The 18,181-nt window shown below is 31.5% G+C and overlaps 1 protein-coding gene across 1 annotated transcript in view; it reads left to right on the top strand.

The window, feature by feature from the left end:
* Positions 1–18,181, top strand: part of Elk (Eag-like K[+] channel) — a gene marked incomplete at its 5' end in the record, with an annotated part of 57,448 nt that overhangs the window by 25,409 nt on the left and 13,858 nt on the right. Inside the window, 2 exons of the mRNA XM_088231446.1 lie at positions 7,454–7,653; positions 12,636–12,885. Coding sequence (XP_088087572.1) covers positions 7,454–7,653; positions 12,636–12,885 — 450 coding nt within the window. The remainder of the gene's footprint in view (positions 1–7,453; positions 7,654–12,635; positions 12,886–18,181) is intronic.

An 18,181-nucleotide genomic window follows, 5' to 3' on the forward strand; every position in this document is an offset into this window, starting at 1 on the left:
TTATTATTTGCGTTATTTAAGGTCAAATGACAACTGGCCTCTGACTTTATATGTTTAAATTTATTAATTTATTTTACTTGGTACGGATTTACCTACGGTGCAACAAAAAAAAACAAAAAAATTAAATTAGGAAATATACAAAGCACATTGTACTATATTATTAGGGATTATACGTAAATATTTTTTTGCATTGTAAAAATACATTGTATTAATTTAACTTTTGCTATGACATTTTGATTTTTTTCTTTAAAAAAAAGTCTCTTATATTTTTTAAATGTTTTCGCAGTAGTTATTATTTTTTATTAAATATGATAATATGGATTTTAGCAACTGGTGTTTATTTTCCATATAATAATTATAAAAACACTTTTTGAAACCTGGTATGTTCAAATTAACATTCTAAAATAATTCATCATCATTCCCTTTCCGTACCTAATGGTGCTTAGGGCACTGCATTGGTACACCAATCGCAGTGTATCTTTATCATTTTTGTTACATGAAGGTAAGATGATAAGTTTTACGCTTCAGGTGCCAGTCTAGGGACTATGAAATAATGTTCTAGTGTTTAAACACCTGTTTAAATAAATATTTCATGTCAACCATGTCGGAAATCGAACCCGGGACCTCTTACGTGGTAGGCAAATGCGCTGACCACTACACCACGCCAAATAATTCTTAGGGTTATGTTATCCTATTAAGGATGTTTACCTATGATTAATTATCGGCGTCGAGTCAAAAACACTCGTCCAGAATACTGGTTCTATTTTATAATACACACAGAACCTTAAGGCTGTAGTCTGGTAAAACGCATGCAAAAGAGGAAATCATATGATTTTGCCATTTCAAAACAAATGTTTTTTTTTTAATCGCGCAATAATAAAAAAATAAACAAACATAAATTGGATAAAAACAATAATTTCCAAATTTTTTTTGTTTTTTAAAAGAAATACAAGTTTTTTATATCACATACATTTTTGTGACATTTTCCTTTATTTCTACGTAAAATTATGCCTTCGGTAATACTTCTTAAAAAAATATTTTATTTGAAACCTTTTTTTATAGAATTGTATTCTCTTTTTTTAAAAAAGAAGATAATTCTGGTTGTAATATTCAATTTCTAACAATATCTTATTTACATTTTTATTACCTTCATACCTGCCCTTATCGGTACCGGTATTTTAATATATAATTTTTTTTAGGTATTATCGGAGGCATAATTTTACGTAGAAATAAAGGAAAATGTCACAAAAATGTATGTGATTTAAAATGCTTGTATTTCTTTTTAAAAACAAAAAAAATAGATTTTGCTTCAACCACTTTCATGTTCAATTTATTATCTTCAAATTATTACAACAAATTTTAGTTCAATACTTAGTCTTTGTATGAGAACCCAGATACCTAAGTTAAGTCTAAAATTGAAATGGCGAGATCTGCCGGTCTAAAAGTAATTATATTTTAGTAACATAAAACTTTTACGTATATTTTTCAATAGAAATACCTTTATAAATTATTGTTTGTATCTAATTTATGTTTTTTAATTTTTTTTTATTACTGCGCGATTTAAAAAAAACATTCGTTTTAAAATGGCAAAATCGTATGATTTCCTCATTTTGCGTGCGTTTTACCAGACAGCAGCCTTGACGCAACAAAAATGATATAATGGAGTGCCCTGAATGTACTATTACCGATATATTTTTCAATGCACAACTGGGTGCAAACAGAGAAATAAAACTGATAATTTCTGCTATTTTATTCTGGTAACTTTTTTCAACACAACACTCAACGGGATAGATGAAAGAAGCTCCATTCGAGTGGCAGATCTTGACTAGGGGTGAAAAACTTCAGCTTCGCTTACTCTTGGTACATTTCGAGGTTTCATACTTGCGGGAGAAACCCACTTCTGAGTGAACCCGAGTTTTAAGTTCGAATGTTCTTTCACCCCCGCCCACCTCTCATTGTGGGAACACTTCCAACTTCCCTGAAAGCCTCACTATTACCGAGAGCCTTTCAGCATGAATACCACAAAAGACTGAGCATGCTAAACGATACATAATATAAGGTGAGCCTATTCAGATCTTACTGACCGCGCTTTTATACTACGCCACTAATTTCTCATTACCTTCGGAGGGAAGACCTAATATTAGAGGGACTCACTGAGCGGAAAATCTACATGAAACCTTGTAATTACCATCATGCTTTCGCCTCAATGACCATTATTAAAATAATTTCCGTAATAATATTATCATGCTGTAGATTTAGATCGTAAGAAAGACAAAAAATAATTACACTTTTACTATTTTTGTTGTTTAGCACTATTCAAATAGTTGCAACCGAGATTGACAAATATTTTCAACAATGAGGAAGTTCAGCGGTTTTTTTACATTTTTTTATTTGTTAAATCAAACTAATCCGAAATAAACTATTTTCATTTTTATGTGTAGTATTATCAGCGCTATGATTTTTTAAAGTTTTGTAATTTTGAAATTACTTCGCCAGGGACGTCCCAAGTTCTAGTCGGAGAGTTCTGCTGATTGGTGAGTTAACTTCCCGGAAACCGAAATCATTTGTTGATTCTTTAGAACTTGTGACGTAGTTCATTTCTATTTTATTTTTCGTTCGTTATCGAGAAATATCGCCGTACAATTAAATGCTTTAATTTTTACCGGGTGTAAAAAAAATACATATCAAATTTCCTATGGCACTCAGCTTCCTCATTACGGAGAACCCCCTTAAAAGGGGAATATAAAAGCGGAAATAAAATAAGAAAAGACAAGGTGGACGTGAAATATTGATTTTAGGTTTTTTTAAAATAGCAATATTTCATTATTCCTGGACCGGCACCTTAAGTGTTAGACCCATCGCCTTACCTACATGTAACAGATGATCAAACTACCCTCTATTTGGTTTACTAATGCAGTGCCATATGTACCTCTGGGTACGAAAAGGGGGTGAGTAAAAATCATAAACCTACTATATACGAAATACGTACTACAAGCACAGCGGTCATCTGTGTTTTGGGAATAGAGTAGCGGTTTTTTCAATTATTTTTTCACAACTAAGTTGCTTTGTTTTTGTTTTGATTATTATGTACAAGGCTTATAAAAATAGGTGCGTAAGTGTTCGAGGTCACTGTTACCAATATATGTATATCTTTTTCGGGTGATCCCGTGTAAGTTACATATTGGAGGCTTATATATGAGAGGTTCATAGTCCATAATCGATGACACACACGTGCTAAAGCATTTCACCTGAAATAGAGCTACGACCGATGAAGCGTTGTCATCGTTTTCTATAGAATCTAATACAACAAATTATGCAACTCTAACAGTATTGCGCAGAAAGACGAGAGCATCGTTTTGCAGTACATTAACACAGTCCCTACCATCGAGTTATAAACCACAAAAGAACGTGGCTTATAAAGAGACCACAGGGCGTGGTAACGCCCAGAGTTCAATTCAGTCGACCAGTCAACGTGTTAGTCCAGCCAGCCCGAAGACTCTGCTCAACGCAATCACTCAGCTCCAGCATGTAGTTCAAGTGCGGTCCCTTCAACCCGTCTTCGCCGTAATACTCGCCCAATACGATTCACTATGTATTCACCGTGTAATAAATAAACATCAAACAGCAACCCCGTGTCTTCTGTCAATCTCTAACTGGGGTAGCAGCTCCACCAACCCTTAACAACCTAATCCTACATATGTACTGAAAAAGGTGTGTTCCTTCTAGCGTGAGGATTTGGTGGAATTATCGGCTGTGGCCTTGTTAAGGAAATTCTTCGAATTTGCTTTAAGAAAAGGAAACCACAGAAAACTCGATCAGGAGAAGTCGGACTATTGACAGATATAAGAGTTAAGAATATAGAACTTATATCGATGTCTCACTGTCTCATAATTGCATCGTAAAAATTAAAAGGAGAAAAAAAATTGATAACTTTCAGAAAGACTTATCTAGTTAATATTATTTAAGTTTTTTGTTGATATTTCTTGATATGATCTTTATATCTCTAAAATATGTTAAAAATAGTATTAAAGCTGTACACGTTGTAAACAAACACCAGTCTTGAAGATGCCTACTTAGGTGAAAGTGCTCGTTAGTCAAAATAATAAAAGAATAAAAAAGTAAAACTAAACCAAGAAGTTTCATTGATAATTTTATTTGTAATTTTATCAAAATCATTCACTTATCTAGTTATTGAAACCTATGGTAAAAATACGATTTTTATAAATAATAAAATAAATTCTTTAAATAGCAAGATATTTAAATAAACCTTAGCCATTTTTCTAATAGCAATTAAACAACCGACATAATAAAATGTACTTTGTACATTATAACATAATATTGGCTTTTTGTTCATTATTATGATTTTTGCACATATGTATAACATATTTTATATGTGAAGGAGACTCGTATTTTCAAATATAGTTCAACGATATAAAACTGCTCACCTCTGCTTGAGTTAGTTATTAGTTATTTTTTGTGCCAGGAAGTTGGGGGCATAACGCGTGTAGCATAAAATTGAGTTAGTGTTAAAACCGTAACGAGCTCTGAAACCAATCGTTTTTTCTCGTCGAAAATGTAAAATCTCCAAACTGGGGAAACTTTAACTTCATAGCGAACTGGTACCAGATTTCAACTGGATTCTCCCAATTGGTGATATATATTATGAAAATAATCGGTTAAAAAGTTATGAGAATAACAAACCAAAAGACCGATTATCGTTTATTTCAACAAAAATATGGTTTAAAAATTAACCTTCATAAAAAAAGATAATTCACTGTGACTTCGGTTGAGATCGTTAACAATTGTTCATTGTGGTTCTTTCAGATTTTTCCCCTTCTGGGAGATAGTAGCGTGTTGGTTTTTATTTTTGAGAGATTTAAAATTTTTTAGGTTATATTTTTTTGGATTCCTACCTCTTAATTTTTTTTGGATACCAAAGTATCCAGGTTTTTATGTTTTCATTTCATTTTATGATTTTTATTCATTATTTTAGTATCGACATGATAACCGACTGCCATTGGGATTGTTTCATAATTTATTTATTTTCACATTTGAATACGAGTATTTCTCAAGCTGGTTATTTTTCTTATCGATTATCTCAACGGTGTTGTGCTGATAGTCAAATTGGACACTGGAACAGCTCGATTGTAGATAGAGTTTGTTAGGAGCAATGAACTTAGGTGATATTGGTTGGGTATTAGCTCGATTTAATATTTTTGGCAGGCACTTACACACGTGATTGTTGTTGCGTGAAGAAAATAGAAAATGGAACGGGTATGAATAGATAGAAAATATAAGAAACTATGTATTTGTGAGTATATGGAGTAGTTCCGAACGCCGATTATCCATAAAATTCACAATAATCAACTAACTAACAAATATTTTGAGTGACGGGTGAAATCAATTAATGTAGTATAAAACTGTTGATTATCATTGTACATTGTAATCGATTATCGTAACTGGCTATGGACTTATATTACTTGCTAGTCCCAATTAAAGTGTCTCTTTGTCACGAACCAGAAGATTCATCGCTCCGTTCATCACCAACGGGTTAAAAACAAGAAGCGTCGTTTTTATCATTTTAATGAACAGCTGACAGCGAAATTCATATTTAATAACTTTAAAGCTTCATCATTCTTTGAAACTTAAAATTCGCAAATTAATAATTATTTTTTAGTTTGGAGATATTTAAAAGCAGTAAAGTGATTTTTAACATGCTAAAGTATCCTCCCTTATGTATCTGCTGATACTCGTACATACCAATAACAAAGAATGAATCAATAAAAACATAACTTTTATTGTTTAAAAAACAATCATTAAATTACTATTTTAAAAACGTTTAATCTATCAAAAGAGCTCTTGTAAAGTTTGTTTGATTAATAGTTGTCAAAACTAAAAACGCGTGTTTGTAGTTTAGTGAAATTACATGGTGGAAGTTCACTGTCTTCTTCTTCTGCTTTCTGACATTACTCGGAGCCTGCTCCTGGGATGCGGATGTCCAACAGTCCCGTCTTCTTTTTCGTGGTCTTCCGGGGTTTCGCTGCCAACTAGTATCGCATCTCCCGCTATGCTCTCAACTCTTTCCGGATCGGATCTTTCCACGTGGTATCTCCAGAAATGTCTTCACACCTTCGACATCACAGATCCATCTTAATTCGGAATTTCTTAATCTGTCTCGGATTGTTGTTCCCGTGATGGGTTGGAGAATATTATTTGACTGAATCGTTAATCTGTGTTAATTTTTACGAGGAAAGAAAAGCTGCGTTTGCGCGATGGTGGCAGATGCGGAAAAGAACATTATATGGCCAAACAAACTACAGCAGACAAAAATCCTACCTTTAGGATGTCAGGAAAAGGGGTCAGGGACAGGAATCTGGATGTTATCTCCAAGTCCTGGCTTCTGGGTTGTGTTTCCCTTTTTCGGTGAACACAGCACTTTCACTATAGTTAGTTGGGGAATATACAGAATGTTCTTTAAACCCAGTCACATCCGAAACCACGATGATCAGTATGAGCAAGAAGATATATTGGCACATTAAAATAAATTTTTACAACAAATAAAATTTACAAAAATAAAATATTTGAAAAAACAAAGGGTTGCTTACTTCTGCAGGGGAGAAACGAAGGGGGAGGAGGGGGGAGTCTGATATACCGCCAACCGCGTGGTGGCGCCCCCCTTGCTTCTCCCCCCAGAAGTACGCAACCATTTGTTTTTTTTAATATTTTCTTTAAAAAAAAATATTCGTTCTAAATATTTTTTTATATATGCTTATATGTTTTCTTGCCCATACTGATCATCGTGGTTTCGGATGTGACAGGGTTTAAAGAACTCCCTGTATAGACGAATGTGGCGGCGCGGCGGTCAGAAAATGTAAAGGTGTGCGGATGCGGACAGATAATTAAAGGGCGAGCCGATGCGGGCAGATAAAATTATTTACATGCGGTTGTTGTCAATACAATATATCAAGAGAGAAAATGTGAGTGTTGATGTTGGTTACTATGGATATGGAAAATTGTTCTCATAGTGACCGTAGCTACCCACGATCATAGAGACGAGGAGAATAAACAAACATTGGAAGTTAGGAAACCACAGGATAGGTATGATAGGTGGACTTTCGTCCACTGGCGGTCCATCTAGCAACAAACCACTCAACCCCACCAACCACTCGCGCGACCAGGAGGCTTTTCGTTCTAGTTATGTTTTATGATTTGCTTAATAATATATAAACTTATCTTTTGTTAATTATGATTTTGATTTTGTATTTTTATGCTTTTTTAAATAAACAAAAAGATCCATGTTTTTTTTTTAAACTCGTGAAATTTCAAACTGATACACTGAATTTCAAAACACCGTGTTTTCTTCTCATCGGTGTGGCAATCTTTATTCCAATCGTTATTGAAATATTTACGGCATTTTTGGTTAAAGCAAAGTTTGTATTTTTGTCCATCCCAGCTCTGATGCACGCGGTGGTGTTTGGTAATGTGACGGCCATCATCCAGCGCATGTACTCCCGGAGGTCCCTGTACCAATGCAAGTGGAGAGACCTGAAGGACTTCCTGACGCTGCACCAGATCCCCAAGGAACTGAAGCAGCGCATGCAAGACTACTTCCAGACCATGTGGTCACTCAACCACGGAATCGACATGCATGAAGTGAGACATCTTTTAACTTTGTTTTTGTGTTTTTAACTATAACCACTTTTAGAGTGGAAAAACTGTTTTGAGAATTATTGGTTTGAACCACTGAATAGACGTTCGAGCGCATGCAAAAGTATATAAAACTTAAAGGCGAATATTTTAAAAAGCAATAAAACATTTGTAACCAAAAATAGTTTTTGTAAAAACTTAAAAGTCAACCTATGCAACTTACGCAACGTTGAAAAATTTAGAATTTTTAAATGTTTTTTTTTTTTTTTTAAAACGCTTCAAACATTATACAAGTGACTTGCTTGGAAAATCGCTCTCACGATTTAGAGGACTGTTGTAAATGATGGTCTTCAATAAAAATATTTCGGGTTGAATTCTCAAGTTTAAAGGTACTTTAATTTCACCTGTATTAATGTCAAAATGTATTTCAAAATTTGAAAATCTGGGAGGTTTATTTCAACTTTGTTAAAAAAAAAATATTATTCTGTCTTTAATTCCATATCTTTACAGTTCCTTAGATTTTAATATCCTTGATCAAAATAAAACTGATCAACGTATATAAAAATATACGTTGATACAGCTTTCTTTGGAATATTATTCAAGTTTATTTAATGCGATTACAATAAATCTTATGCATATATAATAATAAACAATAAACATGCTTCGAGTATATCACCAAGCACTGTGGACTGATTCAATAATCTTCAATTGTATTTGTTCTGTGAGTTGTATTGTAGTAATACCACATATCGCGCATCCGATAAAATAGCTTATAGAGTTATAACTCAAAAAAGCAGAATTTCCAGGAGACTTTAAAAAATAAAAAAGCACTTTATCTTATAACCACGTACTTTTATTTGATTATTTATACAAACATTTCATATTTTACAAAATGGCACAAAAAACACTGATAAATTTTGCCTGTACTGGGAGTAGGCTCAGTATATGAAGGGTCGGCAAGCCAGAAATATTAGTATGCCTAATGTTGCAATCGGTTCCTATATGGGTTAATGCCTGTTCTAAGAAACCGATTTGTTGCGGCAAATATGGTTATCGAATATGTTTCCTATAAATAAAAATAATATTGAAGAATTAGAAAAGCAGTTAAAGCCCAAAAGAGAAAAAAATGTATACAAATAGATTTATAAATGATTCAATGGAATTGCATAATATTTAGATTTCTATCGTTAAAAAAATTTCTGATTCCTTACTTACAATGTCTGTCAACCAAATAGTAATTCTCTTTTTCAATACTGTTGGTTTATCAAATTTCCAAACACACGGAATCAGGTTATATAGTTTAGGTCCGTTATAAAAAAATGATTTTTGGAATACCGCTGTACGTGCTATTGGAATCACCAAATCGTTTCTTACTGTACTCCTGGTTGAGTGCGCATGACTCACAATCACCTGAGTGCTCCTATTTGTCGAGTATGATTTTTTTGAGTGAATGTCGAGTAAGACTTTTTTATGTAGTCAAGTCAAGGACGTCTAAGGATTTAAAAAGGCCTTAACTCGGATGATTGTACGGTTTTTGCAATATTATCCTTAATATTGATTTATATACCTTAAACAAGGGATCAAGAATAGTCTTGGCAGCTCCTCCCCAACAAATACAACCGTAGGCCAAAACAGAGTTGCACAAACCATAGTATATTCTTTACGTATCTACAATGGACAATATATTACGCAGTTTCATTGAGTTTTTTGTTTTATTTTTCATTCCTTAAAGCAATGCCGAAGTGTCATATATTTTTAGATTCATCTTTAAAGAAAATCTCGATTGTCATAAAAAAAATAGGTAATACACTGTTTAAGGACGGTGGCGTACAAATAAGGCTCAGTGTAAGTGTGTCATCCAGCCATCAAGCGGGTAAATGGTAAAGCTAGAATGATGTAATTTTTTTAGCATATGAGTGCCTTAATAATTTAATATATGTGCTTTACTAAAAATCATTTAGTCGACCTCGTGGCGTAATGGTCAGCATGTTTGCCTACCAAGCAAGAGGTCTCATGTTTGATTCCCGACATGGTTGATACAAAATATTTATTTAAAAAGTTGTTTTTAAACCAGAATATTTTATAGTCCCTGGACTGGTACATGAAGCGTAAGACTGATCATCTTATCTTCATGTAACAAAAAAATATCAAGATACGTTGCGATTGGTGTACCAATGCAAGTGCCCTGAGCACTACTAGGTGCGGAAAGGGAATGATGATGATGGAGTCAAAAATCATATCATTTTGGGTTACGACTATTTTATCGTATGCGCGACTTACATTCTCTTCCTTCCAACAAAACCATTCTACACAGTAAAAAGTTCTTCTTTTTTAAATGTATTATATACGTATGCTGCTTAACAACCACAATGTGATCACAATCACAATCAAAATATAAAAGAAATCCTAATACATGCACAGTAAACACATGTTCTTTTCAAAAAACACGTAAAAAAATATTTTGGATATTTGGTTCTATTAGCGCATACAGCACAATGACATGTTTAATTAGGTTCCTTTACAAATCACATACCTATGTGAACCCACGTAAGAAAATTAATGATTTCATTATTTTTTTTAAATTATAACTATAGCCCTTAAAATGTAACATGATTAGAATGACAGCTGTCAGAAAAAGTGACGACATAACTTTGTAGTAACGTCATAGGAGTTATTTATATTGACACACGAAAAATCATTTGTATCTGGCGTGTTAATTTATTTTTTTAATACAATGATTAAAACATAAATCAACATTAATAAATAAAATCAGCGTTAAAACTAAAATAAACCTAATTATTATTGACGTTCTTACAAGGTTACATCATTTTGCAAAAACCTTAGAGATGGGACAAATTGATCGAACAAAAAAAAAATCATTTGATTTTGTTCATGAAAAAAGTATAAATGTCTCATTTTTTGTTGAATAATTGTGTTAAACATACTATAACAGGCTTGTTTTTGCGTTTTTTATATCAATTTTCGGAAACAAAGTTTCATGATTGCATGAAATAACTGATAAAATCGATTTGATCTGTGATCAGTAATTTCCCATCACTAATTAAATTAATTTGACAGCTGTCATTCTAATGAAGCTATATTTTAAGGACTATAGGTATCATACATTTGCATAAAGTAAATAGGATGAGGAAGAAAGTATCACAATTTAATGCATTATTTAAAAATCAAATAAAGTAATTTAAAAAATTGTCCTCTCATTTTAATTTTAAAATATAATCCTTTGATGTAGATGTTTTTAGTGACATGACAGATAATGACAAAACGATTGTCTTGTGACGATGCGACTAGTAACAAAAATACATTATTATGCGATAAACAAGCAACATCACGCTTCTAAAATAACACAGATCGTGAAACCTTATTAAAAATCAGTATTTTCAGAATTAGATATGATATTTGATAAAGATTGTTTTTAATCTCTATCATATAAATTAAAAGTATCGAGTTTAACATACGTAACGAAGACCTTTGACGGTCGACTTAAATAGAAATGGAAACTACGAGCCTTCATACTTACTATCAGTTGTTCAAAGTTGCTGTTTGAACTTTTAGTAACTCAAACATCGAAAGAGACACTCAGCAACCCAAAAGTTTATCATCTTTATGAAAACTTCAATTAATATTTGAAGCACACGTGGCTATGAACTAAACTATCATGGCTTGAATAAATCTTTGAAAATTTTGGCTATTTTGTAATCCCCGTGGGCACTTTAAACAAGAAAATTAAGAAAGCTCTTATCTTAAAATTGTCTTTTGTTGACATGAATGGTGTCGATATTTTTTTTTTTAAAATAAGAAGAATTTTGAATTTGACAAACATACTAGGACACTTTTATTGCTGACTGTTTTTTATAGGGGCACAATATCTCCTCCTACCGTAATTACTTCAGTTTCTCGTAGGCTATAGCTGTCTTTACACAACCAATATCTTTTGGACTGACAGCTGAAGACGTCATTTCAGAAATAATGAAAGACGATTTTGACTGCTTTTTGATATTTTCCCCAATATACCATCCAATAATGAAATTCTTCGATCTAACATTTTGAGCATACAATTACATGTCTATGCACCACTGCAACTCAGACTCTGTGTAAAACTAATAACTGATATTTTTATTACAATTTACGGAAACATCACCATAATATCCCTTAAAAATGTATTAGTCAAAAATATTTTAGGCCTCTTGTGGAGCTTTTTTCAAAAATGCGGAAAGTTACAAACGCAGTAAAGTTTTGTTTCCTAAACAAAATGCCAAGAGATTCAATTATAGCTTCGTCATAAATTACAGCCTATGCTATACCTTTCATAAATGACATGCAGTATTAAAATATTTAATATAGTTTAAGTTTAAATACATAACATTCTAATGTATTGCATTTATGTATAAATGAAATGGATTTAAAATGAAAAATATAATCTAAGTACATGGGTTAAAATCCAATACAGTTTTTTTTTTCTATAATATTTTTTATGTAGGTACTATGTTTTTCCATGGATATTTGAATCTATCTAAGTAGGTTTACCCGTTCCAAGATATATACTAGTTGTATTGCGTTTTCAAATTCATTACTTTTAAACGAAAATACACAATGAAAATATTGTTAATATGCTTTATAGTCAAACTTTTTTCAGTTCGAATGTAATAATCTTCATTAAAATGCATTAAGTTCCAATGCAATATTTGAACTCATACATTATTTAAAATAAAGTAAAATGCTGGTTAAACAGAATGAAAGATAATTTAAATGTATTTTAACTAACATACTGGGACAGTTTTGTTGCTAACTGTTTTTTTATTGGGATACAATATCTCCTCTTACACATGCAATTACTTCAGTTTCTATATGCCTATTCTATAGTAGGCTATACCCGTCTTTAAAATATAAATTTAAATCTAGTGCACATACATACTTACCCAAAATGCTTCCCGATCGAATATCTCATGTCTCCAAACCCTCCCCCCAAGACCCTAAAAGAGTTTCCGGAGGAGTTGCGAGGTGACGTGTCCATGCACCTACACCGCGAGATCCTCCAGCTGCCCATCTTCGAGGCCGCATCCCAGGGTTGCCTGAAACTGCTGAGCCTTCACGTCCGCGCCAACTTCTGCGCTCCTGGAGAGTACCTTGTCCACAAGGGAGATGCCCTCTCCTACATCTACTACATCTGCAACGGCTCCATGGAGGTCATGCAGAATGACATGGTGGTCGCCATCTTAGGTAACTTGCACATTTTACATCTTTTTCATTTATTCATTCCTAATATTTATCTACATCTTTATTGTTTCGGTGTTTGTTATGTGGAATTACATGATTGAATTGGTAGAAAATAACTGAGTTTTTAGACAAGTTTTTTTATTTTATTTATAAATCATGTAATACAAAAAAACAATTACTGAGTATTTTATTCCGAGAACTTACTTAAACTCAATTCGGGACTAAAATGGTTTTTTTTTTAAACGCGTATTAAGAACAACAAAGAAACAAAACGAATTTAACAATTTTATAAATAATTAAATAGATACAACACAAAATATAAACCAAACAAATTAATATGTTTTTAAACAAACTAAATAAATCAAACATTTTCTGAAATTGTTTTTACTTAGGTTTGCCTTGCAATTTACGCATTTTACTTTATTTCATTTCCGTTGATACGAGTACAGCTTTCGAGAGATATTCTCCAAGAACTTTTTACCAAACTTTTTTTTATTACATATTAAAAAATTAACACGATTTTATAAAAATAAATGAATAAATGTTTTTAATTTACAATTATGAAATAGTACAATTTTATTTAGGAACATGTATTTTTTAATAAACTCGTTTGTGGTCTTAAAAAACGAATTAATATTCTACCATAATTTTCTATTTTATTCGGTGAAAAAAGATAAGACAGAAATAATCTCAAAACCCACTGCATAACAGCGGCCTCCGTAGTGTAATGGCCAAGACGCCTCACATAAAAAAATATATATATAAAGAAAAATACAGAATAAGTTTTCGCTGTTTCCCGACAGATGGTGTTATCTTAGCCTTTTTACATTGGGCAATACCACGGCCAACTCATCGTGAAGCTCCACCGTTCGGCTTGAAATGACAATATACATATTTTATTCCTCCGAAGTGTTGACAACATATCTTTTAATAGCATTCAACATTCGAATTACGTGCAAAAAATAATATTTGCTAGGAATTTTACTGCATTACTTTTTTTATACTGCAGCTGAAGCATATTGAATTCTTGTGGAGACTTACTCTGTCAGAAACAAAATGCACGTATTGGTTTCGACGCTTTAAAAATAATGATTTTTATGTTGAAGTTGAAGATGGAGAACGCTCTGCGGCACCTTTAAAATTTGAAGGCGAAGAATTGGAAGCATTACTTGATAAAACCCATGTCAGACGCAAAATGTACTTGCAGAATCATAAGAAGATGATCACACAACAGTTTGCAAAGGTGTATTAGTAATGATTCAAAAGCAAGGAAATTGGGCGCCGTACAAAATAAAGCCAAGAGACGTCGAACAAAAACAGCAAAAACTTATTCATGTCCCCAATTTGTATTAAATAATAATAAGTCACTCTAAAATTTAAAAGAAACTGATAGCCTAAGAATATTTTTAATCGATTGAAAAATTATGTTCCCGATATTTTGAAATATTATATTTTTCAAATTTATTTATTTACACGCCCTACTGGCTTTTACATTTATTAGTAACACATTCCCGTGCGGCAGTGTAACATAAGTATAAACATTAGGTTAAAAGTAAGAATTACATATGAAAAACGAAAAGAAACAATAATAAGTAAAAATAAGGAAACGTACCCCATAGGAATATAGGTATTCAGAAAGATATTTAATACATTTACGTATATAAACATACAAACATACATACACATGCATATGCATAAATACACACCCACATATACATACACACCCACATATACATACACACCCACATATACATACATGCATATACATACACGTAAAAATACATATTTTTATAGAGATACATTTAGAAAAAGTAAACTATATTAAATAAAGAACAATATTAAGAAATTTTAAACAGATTAATTTATATCCTTTAGAATATTATATTATGGGAATAATAAGAAATATATCAACTTCACCATACTCGTTACCTAGCCGGTGTAGTCTAGGTATTGGTGAATTGTAATGATAATTTTGACTGCCAGGAGATTAAAAAAATAACGATGTAAAAAAAATATTCATATTAGTTCTTGAAATCCTTGTGGATTACTTTAGTAAATCAAGTTATGTAATACGTGAAAATAAGTAATGTTCCTGTTTTATTCTTTTTTAACTAAATATTTTCTTGCTCGACGCATTCTTCAACATTGAATACGAATGCTGAAAGCAGCATGTCAATATACTCGTACCTACGATATCAGACGTTAATATCCCATAACGTTGTCTATTAATGTTATTACAATAGCGATTAAAATTATAATATGAATAACATATTTATTTAGTTACGTAATTAATTTATCAAATGTTTTTTTTTGCATTTCCAATTCTACCCTGTGAGCATTTCGCCAAACAGTACATGGAATCGCTCTTAATAGATCGTAAATATGTTATAAAATCTAATGGATTATCCCAGTTCTCACGGTTCCGTGCGGCGCGGCGCGGCGCGGCACGGCGGTTATCCCAAAGTAACTATGGTCAAAATATTATAAATAAACACAAAACATCACAACCATCCCTAGTTCAGCGACCGTACTAACGGTTATACTTATTTAATGTAACTGTACTAACATAACTAACCATTTTTTAGTTCTTTATTGATTGAATTTTTGAAGATCCTCATTACTGTTTACTCTGTTTTTATTATATATCCACATTTTTTTTATTTATCATATCTTTTACTTTGTTTTTTATGGCTTTTCTTTTTACTATGTTTTTCTTTAAATATATTTTTTCCTATACATCTACTTTTATTTTTATTTTTTTTGCTTTGCTTTTTACTATGTTTCTTGCTTTGTATTTTGTTTTTTACTACTAATTTACTGGTTTTTAAAATATGTATTTTACTATGAATTTTACTGTGTTTCTTATTAAGTATTTTCTTTTTACTATGTGTTTTACTAGGTTTTTAAATACGTCTTTTTACTGTTTTTTTTACTACATGTTTTACAATGTTTTTACTGCATTTATATATTTTTTTTAAATACATGTATTCCACTATGTCTAATACCTTTATTTTTTTTATGTATTGATTACTGTTTTTTACTTATGTAATTTTTTTTTACTGTCTTTGAACGGGGTAAATAACCCTAGTTAGATTAGTCAAAGCAACGTTGTATAAATGTTTAATTTTATGTATTTAATATGATAATAAATAAAAATAATAAAATTATGAAAAACATTTACTAGCACCACTAATAAAATTAGTTTATGTTTTGAAAGAATTATACCTACTTTTTAACAAAAACAATCAAGGAAAGACTTAATGTTCCGGTTTTTTTTTAAACCGATAGTCACATCGTATGCACTTTTCCAAAATTGCCCATGTAGAGGTCGATCTAAGTTTGGGAAGTTCACCTTTCATGGAAATTAAAAATAAATAAAAAATACAAAGTTTATGATATAATAACTTATATTTACATATAAGTTATTAATTTAAAAATACTTGGTACACTTCCACTTATTTGTTTTACCAATTAGCGCTTTCACCCTCTAATGGGCATCTTCACCAGTCTTAACTTTAAATAACATGATAGATTGCCCTAAGATTCTATCACTTATTAATTTTAGAGTCCCAGTAACGCAGACCAGAAACCATTATAATATATTTAAAATTTCTAAATGTTCCACTAAATCTTTTCAAAATTCATTTGTAAATAGAAACTGCAATAAGTGTAATCAGAAACTTAATTGTATTGATATTAATAACATATTTTTAACTTCCTTTAAAAATGAAATTTTCAAAAATAATTCAAGTTATGATGTTGCGCCTTGAATCCACAGCCTATATTATGCAGGTTATGTGCAGTTCTGTATGTAGGCACATAATAAATGTACACTGTATGGTCAACTATAGTTGTATTATATATTATTATGTGCAACTGTGTGACCAATATTCAAAAGTAGATATATTTTTAATAATATGTATTACAATTACTGATGTAATAACTTATATTTACATATAAGTAATTAATTAAAAAAATACTTGGTACACTTCCACTTATTTATTTTGACCAATTAGCGCTTTCACCCTCTAATGGGCATTTTCAAACTGGTCTGAAGATCTGAACCAGTCTGAAGATGCCCATTAGAGGGTGAAAGCGCTAATTGGCCAAACAAATATGTGGAGTGTACCAAGTGTTTTTAATTAGTAACTTATATGTAAATATAAGTTATTACATCTTTACAATGGAATTCCATCAAGAATGGTTAATAAATAATTTAAATCAAATATGATTTATTATAGTTATTAACTGACAGTCCGGGTAATCTAAAATCTATAAATATAACTAATTATTTTTATGTCGTCCGGAATTAAACTTGAGTTTTACGGTAGGAAATAAAAGATTCCAACAAAACCACCATGAGACAGACAACATGTTAGGTACTTTTTTTTAATGAAATGCACGGTTTAAAGAAACCGCCTCGTCGAATTTTCTAGAGGTTAAACTACAAAGAGAAAAACCTGGTTTCCGTGTGGTTCAAAAACACTTTGAAAAGGGTCTTTTGAATAGATCTCTGACCCATATCCTAGATCACTCGTGAATAAGGCAACCAATTTTAAATATTTAAGAGCTAACGACCCCAATTATTTCACTTATAATGACGTATTATCAGGTTACAGTTTTTCCTGTAATAAATAAGTTTAACATTAAACCCACAAGAACATCGATGGCAATCTTTTCTATTTTTCGAGTAAAAGTTTTAATAAACGACGCCAACATAACATATATTACGGTCGATACAGAACAACAATTTTTTTTTAAAAAAAAACAAGTACTTGTCATTTTTTTAACCAAAATTATACCTACATATTTTTTGTTATTCAATTTACTAATGTATGTATATTCTTAATTACCAGTTTTTTTATATATTTTGATATGAACATTTAAAACTGCATAACGTTAAAAAATATAAACGGCAATCCATTTTGCCAGAAAGTACTAATATATTTCGCTTGATGAATAATTTAGCGTAAATTCAGTTTTGTAATATGAAATCACAATTAAATAAAATCGGAATGATCGTAGAACAACGACGCATGTGGTTTTATTAACTTTACAAGAGTGCGGTTTAAAAAAAAAATGCCACATTATGTCACAACTCACAACTCGATACGTGCAAAAGTGTATCCTTTGATACTTGGGTTAGTTATATATTTTTTTTTTCAAACCTGGAATATAGAGCCTTAACGAAACCTTTTCATGATCAAATATGAAAGAAAGTCAATGTCGCATTTTTCGCACATCCGTCGTTGTTCTTCGATCACGACGATACAAACATCTAAAAATGCTAATTTGATTT

Source organism: Micrasema longulum, unplaced genomic scaffold (assembly GCF_059751315.1).
Source record: "Micrasema longulum isolate JH-2025_06_02 unplaced genomic scaffold, ASM5975131v1 h1tg000887l, whole genome shotgun sequence".
Taxonomy (NCBI): domain Eukaryota; kingdom Metazoa; phylum Arthropoda; class Insecta; order Trichoptera; family Brachycentridae; genus Micrasema; species Micrasema longulum.